The 15,993-nt window shown below is 32.5% G+C and overlaps 2 protein-coding genes across 2 annotated transcripts; both read right to left on the reverse strand.

Annotated features, from left to right (window-relative positions):
* Positions 1-5,549: 5,549 nt before the first annotated feature.
* On the reverse strand, positions 5,550-13,631 carry LOC139523065 (cathepsin Z-like). Its single transcript, XM_071316824.1, has 7 exons — positions 13,449-13,631; positions 12,180-12,298; positions 11,036-11,260; positions 10,289-10,439; positions 8,822-8,897; positions 7,986-8,078; positions 5,550-6,797 (listed from the first exon to the last, which is right to left on the reverse strand). The coding sequence occupies exons 1-7, from the start codon at positions 13,625-13,627 to the stop codon at positions 6,675-6,677; spliced, it is 966 nt and encodes a 321-aa protein (XP_071172925.1). The 5' UTR covers positions 13,628-13,631; the 3' UTR covers positions 5,550-6,674.
* Positions 13,632-14,915: 1,284 nt separating this feature from the next.
* On the reverse strand, positions 14,916-15,386 carry LOC139524948 (uncharacterized). The gene has a single exon (XM_071320123.1). It carries the CDS (start codon positions 15,384-15,386, stop codon positions 14,916-14,918), a length of 471 nt encoding a protein of 156 aa, XP_071176224.1.
* Positions 15,387-15,993: the final 607 nt, after the last annotated feature.

Consider the following 15,993-nt stretch of genomic DNA (forward strand, 5'->3'; position numbering starts at 1 on the left):
AATGGCCCGGTGGTTCTCTCCGAGTACTTCGGCTTCCTCCACCATAATAACAGACTTCCCGGTGTCCTACACGCTCCCTTGGGCGGTGTTGGGTGGGGATTGTTCTGGTGGTGGGATAATATTGTAAAGGACACATCTCCATTAATCCTTAGGGAGTGTACATGGATCCGCTGTACCCTTGCAGTCAATCAAGGGGTGCGTCTTAATTGGCGGAATCTCAGTACATACATACATTGGTACAAAATCGTCTTCATAGCTATATAGGAAGTTATAAAACACTATGATTCTTTACTACACCTTGATATCTTCTACTTTTGTGATAAGGGTGAAAACAAATCAGTATTAAAACAAAACCAACGGAACTCATGTGTAATAGTGACCTGCTAAGCCCTCACCTGAATGACATAACCTAATAAGCAAAAGTAACCAACGTGATACCAATAAAATGTGACCTATTCATTAAATGAAACTTAGGCATTTATAGGACATTAAATGACGCTACCCTTAATTATTATTAAGATTAGAGCTGTGTTGTGTCTTTTACCAGAAAAAAAACCCTGTTCAATGTTGACTATTTAATGAACATAACCGTCTAGAAACAGTAGTAGCCTGGATCCCAAAAATGTTGTACAATCAGGGGTTTAATGTGTACAAATCAGGGGTTTATAAATGTTGTACACTCAGGGGTTTAATCATGTTAATGTCAACAACATACATTGTTCGTGACAAATTAGAATATTTTTAGAACTAGAGTGAGAACACTAAAATATCTTGTCTTTTATGTTGAACATTGCTTTTATGTTGATAGGTCTAGATATAAAGTTTTAGTACAAGTATCACAGTATCACATGAACATGTCTGATCCAAGTAAATAAGGTCAAGGTCATGATAAAAAACAAAGCTAGAAATACATGTACACCTATAATACAATAATTCCATACACCAAATATGTATGACCTTTTGCTTATAGTATAAAAGAAACATATCAAACCATAGAAATTCCATACTGACCAATGTACCATGATAGTGAGGTCAAAGTAGGTTGAAGTTTATTGGGATTACTGAACATTGACCAATGAACCATGAAAATGAGGTGAAGGTCAAATGATACCTACAAGGCAGACATATACACCTTGCAATCATCCCATACACCAAATATAGTTGACCTATTGCATATAGTTTTATAAAAACATTTATTACATTGTCTAGTTATTTCTTAAATTGATTGACTCTGCTGTCTGTTTTTCTTCCAATCAGAATCTTTATAGAGCATTTTGTAGATGTCATTCTTTACATCATTTCATGTTAATTTCACACTGGCCAAGTACTTTTAGTGAAAATGAAAATGTGATTTTCTACCATCATGCCTGTCATCTAATCAACACTCAAATTAAAATGATGAGGTTTGTAGACGGCATCAAAAATGTAAAATTTAAAAAACATTTCACCCTGTTATTTCAGAGAAGATTGTTGGCAAAAAAGATGGCTATTGTTGCTAATGTTTGCATGAATCAAATGAAGATTTATTTGAATAGGATCTTTCCGACTCAATTCCTATTAATTTTGGTCAAATATACCTGTGTAGTTTCTGAGAAAAGAATGGAGCATGTGATTTCCGATAGAGTTTAACAACCAATATCAAAGCATTTAAGACCAATTTGACATTAAAAGGCAATAATTTGGAACAGGTCTCCAAATCATCAATCCTGTAAAGTTTCAAAAATATTTTGCCATTACGTTTCAGAGATAAAGATTTTTGAAAATTTGACAATATAAATTAGGAAAATCTACAATGACAGCTGTTTTTACCACCAAGTTTGGTTATGATTAGCACAGTGGTTTCAGAAGAGAAGATGAAAATGTGAAAAATTTACAAACAGATATTGGATGACAATTGGCAGTTATTCACATAGTCTTTCAGGTAAATGGTTACAAGTTTGTGATGAAAACCTTAAACCTTTTGGTGTCAGAAGCATTACAGGTTAGGAATGTATATTTTAATTTAAGGAAATAAAAGAACTAGAGGCTCTAAAGAGCCTGTGTCGCTCACTTTGGTCTATGTGAATATTAAATAAAGGAAGCAGATGGATTCATGACAAAATTCTGTTTTAGTGATGGTGATGTGTTTGTACGTCTTACTTTACTGAACATTCTTGCTGCTTACAGTTATCTCTATCTATAATGAACTTGGCCCAGTAGTTTCAGTGGAAAATGTTAGTAAAAATTTACAAATTTTATAAAAATTGTTAAAAATTGACTATAAAGGACAATAACTTCTTAGGGGGTCAATTGACCATTTCAGTCATGTTCGACTTATTTGTAAATCTTACTTTGCTGTACATTATTGTTGTTTAAAGTTTATCTCTATCTATAATAGTATTCAAGATAATAACCCAAAACAGTAAAATTTCCTTAAAATTACCAATTTAGGGGCAGCAACCCAACAACTGGTTGTCAGATTCATCTGAAAATTTCAGGGCAGATAGATTTTGACCTGATAAACAATTTTACCCATAACAGATTTGCTCTAAATGCTTTGGTTTTTGAGTTATAAGCCAAAAACTGCATTTTACCCCTATGTTCTATTTTTAGCCATGGCGGCCATCTTCGTTGGATGGCCGGGTCACCGGACACATTTTTTAAACTAGATACCCTAATGATGATTGTGGCCAAGTTTGGATTAATTTGGCCCAGTAGTTTCAGAGGAGAAGATTTTTGTAAAAGATTGCTAAGATTTACGAACTAGAGGCTCTCAAGAGCCTGTGTCGCTCACCTGTTACTGTATTTACTGATGTCGACCATCTTGGTTGGAAGGCGGGGTCATTAGACATTTTTTTTTTAAATAGATACCCTAGTAATGATTGTGGCCAAGTTTGGTTGAATTTGGCCCATAGTTTTAGAAAAGAAGATTTTTGTATAAGTTAAAAAAATGATAAAAGTTGTTCAATATTGACTATAAAGGGCAATAACTCCTTAAGGGGTCCTCTAAAAATTTTGATCATGTTGACTTATTTGTAGATCTTACTTTGCTGAACATTATTGCTGTTTACAGTTTACTTTTATCTATAATAGTATTCAAGATAACAAAAAACTGCAAAATTTCCTTAAAATTACCAATTTTAGGGCAGCAACCCAACAAAGGGTTGTTAGATTCTTCTGAAAATTTGTGAGGGGATAGATCTTATTCTGGTGGACATTTAAATCTAAAAAGATTTGCCCTAAATGTCTTAGTTTCAAAGATATAAAGCAAAAACGACATTTTACCACTATGTTCTAATTTTAGCCATGTCAGCTATTTTGTTTTGTAGGCGGGGTCATCAGACACATTTTTTAACTATATACCACAATGATAATTGTGGCAAAGTTTGGTTCAATTTGGCCCAGTAGTTTCAGAGAAGAAGATTTTTGTACAAGTTACAAAAAATGACGAAAAGTTGTTAAAAATTGACTATAAAGGGCAATAACTCCTTAAGGGGTTGACTGACAATATTGGTCACGTTGACCTATTTGTAGGTCTTACTTTGCTGAACATTATTGCTGTTTACAGTTTATCTCTATCTATTTCAGGGCAGATAGATCTTGACCTGATCAACAAGTTTACCCCATGTCAGATTTGCTCTAAATCCTTTGGTTTCAAAGACATAAGCCAAAATATACATTTTGACCCTGTGTTCTATTTTTAGCCATGGTGGCCATCTTGGTTGGATGGCCAGGTCATCAGACATATTTTTAAACTAGATACCCCAAGGATGATTGTGACCAAGTTTGGTTAAGTTTGGCCCAGTAGTTTCAGAGGAGAAGATTTTTGTAAAAGTTTACAGACGACGAACGACGGACGCCAAGTGATGAGAAAAGCTCACTTGACCTTTCAGGTCAGGTGAGCTAAAAATGGTTAAAAATTAACTCCTAAAGGGGTCAACTGACCATTTCGGTCATGTTGACTTATTTGTAAATCTACTTTTGCTGAACATTATTTCTGTTAACAGTTTATCTCTATCTATTATAATATTCAAGATAATAACCAAAAACAGCAAAAATTCCCTAAAATCACCGATTCAGGGGCAGCAACCCAACAACTGGTTGTCCGATTCATCTGAAAATTTCAGGGCAGATAGATCTTGACCTGATTAACAATTTTACCCCCAGTCAGATTTGCTCAAAATACTTTGGTTTTTGTGTTATAAGCCAAAAACTGCATTTTACCCTTATGTTCTTTTTTTAGCCATGGCAGCCATCTTGGTTGGTCTGCCGTGTCACCGGACACATTTTTTAAACTAGATACCCCAATGATGATTGTGGCCAAGTTTAGTTTAATTTGGCCCAGTAGTTTCAGAGGAGAAGATTTTTTGTAAAAGTTAACGACGACGGACGACAGACGCCAAGTGATGAGAAAAGCTCACTTGGCCCTTTGGGCCAGGTGAGCTAAAAATGTGTCAGAGGATGCTAATGTCCTAGCTAAAGCTTTGGAACTTTCCAAGTTAAAAGGGGCATAACTCCAGAATGGTGAATGACACACAACCCAAATTTGAACTCACTCTGCTAGTTTTGGTTCTTAGCATTGCGTTTGATACAATTTAGATTCTGTTTGTGTGTGTGGAGTGTGGACAAAAAAAACAAGAGGCTCTCAAGAGCCTGAATCGCTCACCTTAATTCTTTTGGTTAAATCTCTCATCAATGATTATTTTGGCTTTTCAATTTATTTAAATGTTTTTTGGATCGTCCTATTTTCTTCAAAAGCCAAAAAAAATAATCATTTTCTCCTATGTTCTATTTTAGCCATAGGAGCTATGTTTCTTGACATACAAGGAAATAAAATATAAAATTTATACTAGATACTCTGAAACTCATTTAGCCTAAGTTTGGCTGAAATTGATACAGCAGTTTCAAAGGAGAAGATTTTTTAAAGTAAGTCAACATGATGAACAAATTGTGAAAAAAGTCTTTAAAGGGCATTAACTCCTTAAGGGGTCAATTGACAATTTTGGTCAAATTGACTTAATTGAAGATCTTACTTTGCTGAACATTATTGCTGTTTACAGTTTATTTCTATCTATAATTATATTCAAGATTATGAATAAACAAAAACAGCAAAATTTCCTTAAAATGATCAATTCAGGGGCAGCAACCCAACAACAGGTTGTCTGATTCATCTGAAATTTCAGGGCAGATAGATCTTGACCTGATAAACAATATTACCCCATGTCAGATTTGCTCTAAATGCTTTGGTTTTTGAGTTATAAGCCAAAAACTGCATTTGACCCCTATGTTCTATTTTTAGCAATGGCGACCATGTTTGTTGATAGATCAAAAACTTCGGATACAATTTATAAATTAGATACCCTAAGGAACATTCAGTTAAAGTTTGAAAGTATTTGGCCCAGTAGTTTCAGGTGAGCTAAAAAAAAATCAAGTTAAAAAGGGGAGTTCCTGCCAAAATTCAAACTAGGTTTGCAAGTTTTGGTTTGTATCATTGTATATGAGTTTCATAAAACTAATGAGGCAAACTTAAGTTAAGTTGCTCATAGGGATATTCGAGATATAGCTGAAGCTCAAATTTTCTGATATTTATTGTGAAAAAAACTTACATCTGTAATATAAAGATAAAATGAATATATTTTACACAAAAAAATCATATAAATTAACAAATATTGCACAACATACATGTACATGTATATAACTTTTTTATACAATATTAAGAAAAATAATTGACAACAATTGTATTTTCTTCTATACCTCAACTTCAAATTTTAAAACAGCATTTAGTACTACAATTCTTTGACAACAACCAATATCCATTTGTTGTGGACAAGCAAACAATAAAATATATATATTTTTATTTTATTTGTTCAACCAGGTTTCACTAAGAAAATCAAGTATTTACAGCTTTTCTATTGAATCAACAATTAGACTAAGATGTTCATCAGTAATATGTTATGTAACAGGTGACTGGTCTGTGGTGAGAAAACTGAAAAAATAATATTATGTGTTGATAAAAAATAGTTCATGGTCTTGGATAAAAAATCAATCAACTAAGTTTTAAAGTTTATAATTGTTTTTTTATAAAGTGCAATAAAACATGAAAAAATATGGTTGCTAACAAGTGCTTTAAAGGTGATAAGAATACCTTTATGGAAAACAATACATTTTACTTTTATAAAAAAAAAACAGGTGCTTGAAAGAGTAATGACAATATTCAAATGTGTAGAAAAAATTGCATAACACTGACAAAAACACACAAAACACATGCAAATACATCTTTAGCAGTGAAATCAAAATATTATTTCCCTCTGGTATCTTTTGACCCTCTTTTAAGAATTTATGAACTGCCCATATTTCAATTTATAGATTTAAACAGACAATTTATTTTAAATACACTTACTTATCAATATATAGATCTCTATTCTTATTATATTATGCATATTTTTTTTTTAAATATCTTTAATAATTAATAACTACAAAAGTACATTTTGTAATTAGAGAATCAGATTTATATGCTGTCTATGCATAAAAATAGCAAATTAATAACATTTTAGATCTAATCAATTTAACTTTTTTGTAATCAGACTGTATTGTTACCTATTAAATGTACCGTAACACATTAAAGCACATGAAATTTTTTTAATACAATTACAAAAAGTAAAGATGTGATATGACTAGTTTCTTTGATATTATTTCTAGTATCCAGATGGTATGATTGGATCGCCATAAGCACATCTAGATTCTATATCCAGGTTATACCAATTCCCATATCCATCTTTATATTTACTGGTTACAATACGGAAAAAGCCATGTTCTCCCTACAAAATAACAGAATAAATTAAAATACCTTATTCTATGCAAAAAATATACACATTAAAACATTTGAATTTAGACCTGATTTATAGATAATGAGATGTCCAATGGAAAAAATATATATCAAATTAATAATGTCATATAGCTTGAATGTGATATGTGATGCTATAATTTTTTGGAATAAGATGCTGTTTAAGAATGTCCTGTTTGACATGATGCTATATGCAATTCCTTGTGAGAACACTTACTAATCTGGAACTCAGCATTTACCAGAAAAAACAAGAATGTGTCCCAAGTACATGGATGCCCCACTCACACTATCATTTTCTTAGTTCAGTTGACCTTGAAATTGGGGTAAAAACTCTAATTTGGCATTAAAATTAGAAAGATCATATCATAGGAAACATGAGTACTAAGTTTCAAGTTAATAAGATTTCAACTTCATCTTGACCAAAAACTTAAACCTGAAGCGGGACGAACAGACGGACGAACGAACGAACAAAACCACAGACCAGAAAAAATAATGCCCCTCTACTATCAAAGGTGGGGCATAAAAAATGTATAATATGGATTACCATCATTATTCACAATTTGTCTACCTTTGTTTAAATTTTTTCAGTGAAAGTAAGAATAAGCTAAAATGTCATAACATATGTTGACTGTGACACCATTACTGGGCTTTCATTAGCACTTTGTGAGGGACAATTATAAAATGAATATAGGTTTTCTTATATTTTGATTAAAAAAAAAACCACAAGAATGTGTCCATAGTACACATATGGCCCACTTGGACTATCATTTTCTTTATTCATTGAACCATGAAATTTTAGGTCAAAACTCTAAAAATCATATCATAGGGAACATGTGTACTAAGTTCAAGTTTATTGGATTTTAGCCTCATCAAATACTACCTTGACCAAAAACGTTAACCTGAATTGGGATACTTATACAGACAGACTGACAATGAATGGACGCACAGACAGACAAACCATAATGCCCCTTAAATAGGGCATAAAAACAGGAAGAACTATCCAGTGAGATAAAATATGCTCCACATTGGATACCTTGATAACCTTGTACAATAATATACAAATTAGTAAAAAAACAAAAAAATTGAAATTGACATAATGGATGAATTTAAAGAAAAAATACATCACTAATTACTACCTTTACTCTGTGTCATTTTTACTTACCCACGGTACTCCCCATGAATTTCTCACTATCCAGTATTCTATTCCTGATTTTTCATCAACTCCCCATCCTACTACTGATACGATATGATTTACCTGTAAAAAAAAAACATTTAACAATATTGAAAAAATAATGCAGAAAACAGAGATGAAAACCGTCATTTTTCAAACAACCTAAATGTCAAAGTTTGTGGTGGTTCTTACATTGAATAAAGAGATGAAAAAAAATATTTACAATGTCTTACATTAGTTGGTTCATTAATTTTGTATAAATTTCAAATTCAATTATGACTCTGTATTACATGTTCACAGATGATAATCGTTCTACTGAACAAGTTATATTTGTTTGTGTACTTTTATCATTCTTCATGGCCCTTGTCATGAGCCTGTAAGTCAGTGGTTAGTGTTAGTTGCTGTCTTCCACATGATCTTTCATTGATTGAGTAAGCATAATTCAATTTTTCTCGTTTTAATTGTGCCAACTTTTGTCATGGCAGGACCTTTTACAGCTAACAATAGCATATTACTTTTAGCTCACTAATGAAGGCTTAAAATTGACCCCTTATTTGTTGACGTCCTTGTCTTTTGTTTTCTGGTGGGTAATTATGTCGTTTGCAATTATACCACTAGAGAAAACAACTAAAAACCATAAAAAAATATTTAGTAAGCAAACAATAAATTATCATATCTGCTCCTTGACATATTAAAGTTTTGCCATTGGTTATAGAAAGGCAAACAATAAAGTTTGAATGTATAAATAAACTGCAAATGAATTCAATATGTATTTGTAAGTTGATAATTAAAGAAGGTTTGATAATCAAAAGCAAGAATAAATTTACCATTGCAAAGAAATGTTCCTCTTCATATATTCCTCCTGTATATGCCTCTAATTTGTCTGTTGCCATGACACCACAACTAAAATATAGCATTAAACATATTTCTGTACATATTAAATGGTGTATTGCTTATTTTAATGTAACAACGTTTGTAACGTTCATTTTGATTGGATAACGTCAATTTCTTACATGGAATCAATTGACAATTGATGCTATGGGACGTAGGCGCAAGCGCAGACGGCATATGACAGATTTTAAATACATGTTTTAACGTTGTTTTTTGTCAGTTTCATTAGAATGGAGATAACAATATTGTATTTTAAGCTCCGACGGCATCAATTTGGGATTTGATGGTCGCAAATACCTGTTTACTCTCTCCGCTAACGCGTCGCCAGTAAACTTAATTTGCGACCATCAAATCCCCAATTGATGCCGTCAGAGCTTAAAATACAATACAGTTATCTCCTAATTGTATGAAATGAAAATTACTTGGCGTAAGGATGTACTTACATTTTTTGTAGATGAGGTTATGTAAAAATTAAGAAATTAAAATTGATACTATATAAGCTGGTAGAGCATCAATTAAGGATAAAGATAAGCTAAAAATATTGATAGGTCATGGACCTCTTTTTCGAGAAATTTGAGATTTAAAATGTGGCGGGAAAAGGCTGACTCAGACAGACCATAGAACTCTATCTACGCGACCTTAAATGTCTCTATTTGTAGGAATTATTTTAAGTTTTTAAGGAGTCCGAACATTTGACACAAATTCCAAAACCTCACCTAAGTACATCCTTAATATAATTGGAACTAAAAAATTAATTAGAAATGTTTTGTGAGAAACTGATGTGATAAAAACTATACAATTATTTAAGCACCTGCTTAACCCTGAAAATGAGGTTAAAGACAATGGAAAAATGACAGATGATTATACAAATAGTCAACACTTCTACCGGCAGCATATCAAAATCTCTACATTTCAGGTGAAACAAAAAATATAACATCTTCATAATGAGAATCATAAATGGCCATGTCCTATTTATAATTACATAATGTTGCTGTTTGACCCCTCTATGTGGTACCTCAGTTGAAACATTTTGCCTTCATGAATCTGTATCAGACGTCACTAAATTTGTATTCTATTTAAAAATTACATACTTAGGAATATTTAACATGATTTTCTTAATGATTTCTTTTTAAATCAATTTGTGAAGTTTTTATTTTGATAAAGTAAGCTTTTATTCAACATAATTCGAAATACAATGTATCCCATGCAAAATAACTGTATGAAAAAATCTCCATGGAGACTTTACTTAAATGAACTGAATTATCTCCCCTGTATCATGTACTGAAATGTTTCAGAAAGGCATACTTAACAACAATATTTTCGTAGATGAGTTGCATCTCTTTTTTGATTGATTTCTCTAAACTATGAATGTATCTACCATCATTTTAATTATCAGCTCTTACCTGATTGGTCCATTTTTGTAGATCTCAGCCATCATGTGATCTCTGCCTCTAATTGTACCAAAATCTCCAACTTTCCACAAAGTATAATTTTTTAACTGTTCACATTGTCCAAAGGTTGTACATGTTCCACACTGATTAAAGGTATCACAATCTTTAAAACAATAAAAAATATCATCACAATTTGTCTGACTCAAGTGATTTTGCATATGTAAAGGACACTTGTCTATCTTAAAATGATTTTTAAGTAAAAATATATTGTTGGATTTCTGTTTCATTGACATTTCCCAGTTTTGATTTCATTCTTTGAATTTACGCTGTTTAGGACATTGTTAGCCAATGACAATGTGTTGGTGTATGTAATTAAAATATTACCCAGAATGCAAATAGACACTGAAATGGTGAATTGTATAAAAAACTTTTGTATACATGAAAGTTAAATATATTTGGTGACAGTTTGAAACTTTGTTTAAATCATACATTTTTTTTATTTTTAATTGTTAGTTTTAATAAAAGTTTATTTTATATGCATTATCCATGTCTCAAAAGTACATTAGTAATTAGAACAAGTTTTAAGTCCATACAGCACACTGATGTAAGCAGCCTCATAACTCTCTTTTGCAATCCTTACATGCTTGTGCTCAGAAGTAAATGGGTATTTGATTTATTTTGATCTGACATTTAATGTATTTGTTTTCAAAATAAAGATGTATGCAAATTTGGACAATAATATACAGCTAGTATAGAGACCTTGATCTTTAGCTTGGTAATTGTTGCAGGTTTCATCAGGAATACCATGTTTATGTGCATACTGCCATACACCAGTGTCATCGCCCCCTTCACAACTGCCAGCACCACCACAATCTATGACATTTTGTACTGAGAGGTATGTAGATGGCCACGCTCCTTTACGTTTAATATTTATCCTGTCTGCAAGGGCACTTGTAGATCCCATGGCCCAACATGATCCACAGTCTGTAAATAAAATGTTATCATTATATAGAACAAGTCAGCTGAAGGCCACACCCCTTTACATTTAACATTTATCCTGTCTGCCAGGGCACTCGTAGATTCCATGGCCCAACATGACCCACAGTCTGTAATTAAAATGTTTTCATTACATGAAGTACGGTAACAAAATGAATAAGTCACAAGATCTCGGTACTAATGAAGTTGGTTAGGGAATACTGTCATGATTGTAATAAATCCAAAATGATTTATATAAATTGAAATAAAATCTTCATAATTTTATATCTGTGAAAAAAGAGAGACAGTAAGAGATATATGGCAGAGAAAGCAAGAAAAAATTGCATTGAATGTATGTATGAACAAGAATAAATTTACTACTGTAGATCCTTTTCTTTTCTTTGGAAACCAATGTTCTTGCGTTTTGCAAGTAAAGGTGAACCATAAATTTCAATGTTAAACAAAGTACACATTTCCTTCAGACTTAAAAACCAGGGAATTAAATATCCAAGAGAAGACAGTTTTATATATAAACCCCTAATCCTTTGAATCTGCATTGGTCTGAAACTGAGAGCTAGTGCAACTTCTCTAACCAGAGAATAATTTTCAATAGATTAAATATAATATAGGCCATTTCAGACAGAAATCAACCTTATTCAAATAAATAATAATACTTCTGAAAATCTAAGATTTCTTTTGAAAGTCTGTAACTGTTTAAAAATTAAGCTGTTGTAACATTCAACTTGTATAAAGAAAATCTACAAAGCATACCAAAGCTCATCTTTTATTTCATATTTGAATTTCCAAAATCAATCAAAATCTTAATGTACATGTATTATGAACATTCGCAAAAGGTCGATTTCTTTCCAACGCAGCTCAAATTAAGATTCAAGGAAATGAGTTTAAGGAAAAGGCTTGATAACCTTACATTGTGGAATATGTTGATTTCTGGTTGTAGTGAGAAAGTTTGTCCCATTTACGTTTCTCCAATCCCAATTCTGCGGTAATGTCTTCAGATTTAGTGTTTCATGTGGTCTCTTGTATGTTCTGGAAAATATGAAAGAGGTTATCATCTAGACTGAATATAAATGAGAGATAAAAATTATTTAGGTTTATTATATGAATGCTATGTAAAAACATTGTGTCTGCTGTAAAGATTATATTTGTTATTATTATATGTATGACATGTACATGTATGTGTCCCCCTGGGGACCTAATTAAAAAAATTATCTTTGTCTCTACAACATGTACAAATATATGGCAATTATAGCAAAACCAATGTGTTGTCTTTTATTTTATTATATAACAGATCTATAGTATATCAAAATGATTTCTAGACTATTTTATGATTTAAGTAGGCTTTCTTCCACCATAAGACAAAGCTTATTACCTGTAAGCCATGAAAGCATACTTTTATATGCAATAAAAAATACCCTTTGTCATTTTTCATTATTAATAAAATATTGATGTAAAACAGGCACAAGAAACGGTTTCCAACAAACACCCTCACTGGCCTCAGTTTTTTGTAATACTGAGTATAGTCGCCGTCACGTAAAATTGGCACCATGTTTTTTGTCAAATTTTTTTTTAATTTCAGCCGCGTTTACTCAAGATGATGTTTTTCATTTAGCGGAATTAAAATCCTTTCCAAATATCCACTACTGTCCTACCTTTTATTGTGTTTGCACTGTATAATCCTGACCTTCACATTTTTCAAGATTATTTACATTGTAAAACCGCCATCTTGGTTTCTATGAGGATCCCTTATGCCATAACATTCGTTACTCTCTGGTAATATCATTGTCATTGATGATACAATTTCCCGCGCTTTTTACGTAAAGATGACGAAAAGCTCCGAGAGACACAAGAAAATGGAGAGCACGTGGAACTCCACGGCAACACTTCCTGTAATAACAATGTCGGATTCCACCATACAAAATAATCTTGGATTATGTGAAGGTCAGGATTATACAGTGCAAACACAATAAAAGGTAGGACAGTAGTGGATATTTGGACATGATTTTTATTCCGCTAATTGAAAAACATGATCTTTAGTAAACGCGGTCGATATTTAAGAAAATTTAGACAAAAAACATTGTGCCAATTTTATGTGACGGCGACTTATAGTAGTAATCGTTTACATGTTTACCTTTGTTTTTAAATTAATTTAAAACAGATTTATTAAAAAAAAACTTACTTCACAAATTCTATTCCCTTCCCGAACTTTGGATCAAAACCGTATCGTTTTTTATTGTACTCTGTATTCAGTCCATATACAGTAAAATAAACGAAAGAGAACAACAACAAAAAGGAAAACATTTTCTGATTGTTTATCAAGTGAGTTGTGTTTATCACGTGCCAAATCGATGTCATCATGTGATACTACAAAATTTAACCTATAACCAATCAGTTATTATTTGAAATGCAGCCTACGATGTACGCGAAAAAAATATTTTAATACTAAAAAAAGGCCATATCTAAGAACCTTGCAATAAACTTCTGATTAAAAGCTAGACAGTGGTTTTTTTCCGGTTTTGAATAAAAATATTTTCATAACAAGAAAAAAAAAGAAACAAATATTGAGCATCCATTTGTTGCAATGAAATCATATCTAAACATGTAGTTGACTTGAATTATTTCTAAACTATCTATCTGTAAGTCTAATGCAACATGTATGCATAAGAATACAACTACAATTCTGGACAAAGAAAGATAACTGAAATTTTAAAAGATGATTTTAACAATGACATCATTGATATTTTTAGAAAAGATAATAGATTACTGTACCTTGGAAAAGTTATGCTATTTTGTTGATAAGTATAACATCATTTTGTGACTTGAATATCTGAACATATATTTCATTGCAACATTTCTGGAAATGTTCATGGACAGGATGTTTAGAATGTTTCGACCAATGTATATATTTTGTTTCTAAATGTATTAGTGAATTCAAATGCATCTATCACGATCTACGATTTTGTACAAATGGTAATAAAAAGTCGGAGGACTAATGTACCAAACTCTGAGGAAAACTCTAAACGGAAAGTCCCTAAGCAATGGCACTGAAAATCAAAAGCTCAAACACCTCAAACGAAAGGATACCAACTGTCCTATTTCTGACTTGGTAACGTGATGATACATTTTCATGGAAAAGGTTTTATATCTAGCTAAACCTCTCACTTGTATGACAGTCGCATAGAACTTCATTATATTCTAATATGATGTCCTTATTATGTCCATGTTATAAATGGCACACAATGTGTTTGACACACAAATTATATTCTCGTTATTTTCATTGTTATTCTCATAAAATATATACATTTTAGCAGCTTATATAACATTTTATTATATATTGTTTATCAAACATTATGTATTTACCCTGCTTGTAGTTTTTAAACTTATTAGATATACAAATGTAATTTAAAGAATCAAGGGGAGGAAACGAGAACGGCATTTTAAAGTTATTTCCGTACGCTTCGACCTATACAAATACTATATTTGTCCTATTAGAATAGAAATAATTCCTTTATGTCATGCTCTTTGTTCATTTAAACATGGGTAGGCGTTATATTTGATCAATTTTTATAATCGATTTATGAATTTCGAACAGCGGTATACTACTGTTAACTTTATTTATTTTATTTGTCTATGTGTCTTGTGTACATTAAATAAAGTGTTTCCACTGCTCAGCTTGTTCCATCATTAGGTGGATCCCCTCTTTTCGAATGTTTCGGCGCTGTAGCTCTTCAACTGCTCTTCTCTTCTTCTTCCTCCATACCCAACCAGAAGCTTCATCTGCCTGTTTCCCAACTTTTCCAACAAATTTTTTTTCTATTCCAGTTAGTTCAAGGGACCCCAATGCTCTCCAAAACGTTTGAGAAACAAAGCCTTTACATTCTTCCTCCACTGGAAAATACCATGTCCTCCTATTCTTCTCTTGGATGTCTGTTACCAATTCCTGGTACTTGACAAGCTTTCTCTCATTGGCTTCTTCAAGTCTTGTTTCCCATGGCACTGTTAGCTCTACAAGAATGACATGTCTGCTGATTCTGGACCACAGAACAATGATTGGTCGGAGGGTTGTTGTTAAAATCTGTCTTGGGAAGGTAGTCTTTCCCCCAACGTCGACTTGCATCCCCCAGTCATTTGCTGTTGCGCTGCTACAATTACCAATGACCTTGCTGTATGTGTTTCTTGATGACTCTCCGCCTCTTTTGATGAAGTTGATGAACTTTTGACCCTTCTCAATCTTAGTTTCTTCCTCTTCTGTGTGTCCAAGACTGCTGCTATTTCTAGAAGGACTTGGTCAAGACGACATAGCATGTTCTAGGTTTGCTGGCTTACCGCACAACTTACAACTAGGGTCTACAATCAGTTTCCACATTGCAAGGTTTTTGGGTGTTGGTAGTACGTCGTATACTGATCTTAGTAAGAAGCTTATTGTCTGGCACTCCATTCTCCACATCTCGAGATCTCATGCCAACTAATCTCTCTTGGTCTTGCCATTTCCCATTTGTTATATTGCCCTTGTTGTTTTATACTGACGGCTCTTACTTGTCGATCTTCTTCTCCAACTTCTTGCTGAACAGGTTCCCTTCTATGTCTTGCATCTCCTGACTGCCATAATGGTTGTTGAATGTTGCCAAAACCAAGTCGCCCTGATGTTACCATTCCCACTATGTCTCTATGTCTTTAATAATAGGCTATCTGCATCTTCAACAGCGCTCTTGGTCACCCATTTC

This window comes from Mytilus edulis, chromosome 5, assembly GCF_963676685.1.
Source record: "Mytilus edulis chromosome 5, xbMytEdul2.2, whole genome shotgun sequence".
NCBI lineage: Eukaryota > Metazoa > Mollusca > Bivalvia > Mytilida > Mytilidae > Mytilus > Mytilus edulis.

What these genes read in the sequence shown, in the direction of transcription:
- LOC139523065 (XM_071316824.1), bottom strand. Translation starts at nt 13,627, where the DNA reads ATGATGACATCGATTTGGCACGTGATAAACACAACTCACTTGATAAAC. An exon ending in AAATCAACATATTCCACAAT is followed by an intron (nt 11,261 to 12,179) that starts GTAAGGTTATCA and finishes TTTTATTTACAG; the next exon opens with ACTGTGGATCATGTTGGGCC. An exon ending in ATTCATGGGGAGTACCGTGG is followed by an intron (nt 6,798 to 7,985) that starts GTAAGTAAAAAT and finishes GTTATTTTGTAG; the next exon opens with GGAGAACATGGCTTTTTCCG.
- LOC139524948 (XM_071320123.1), bottom strand. Translation starts at nt 15,386, where the DNA reads ATGCAAGTCGACGTTGGGGGAAAGACTACCTTCCCAAGACAGATTTTA.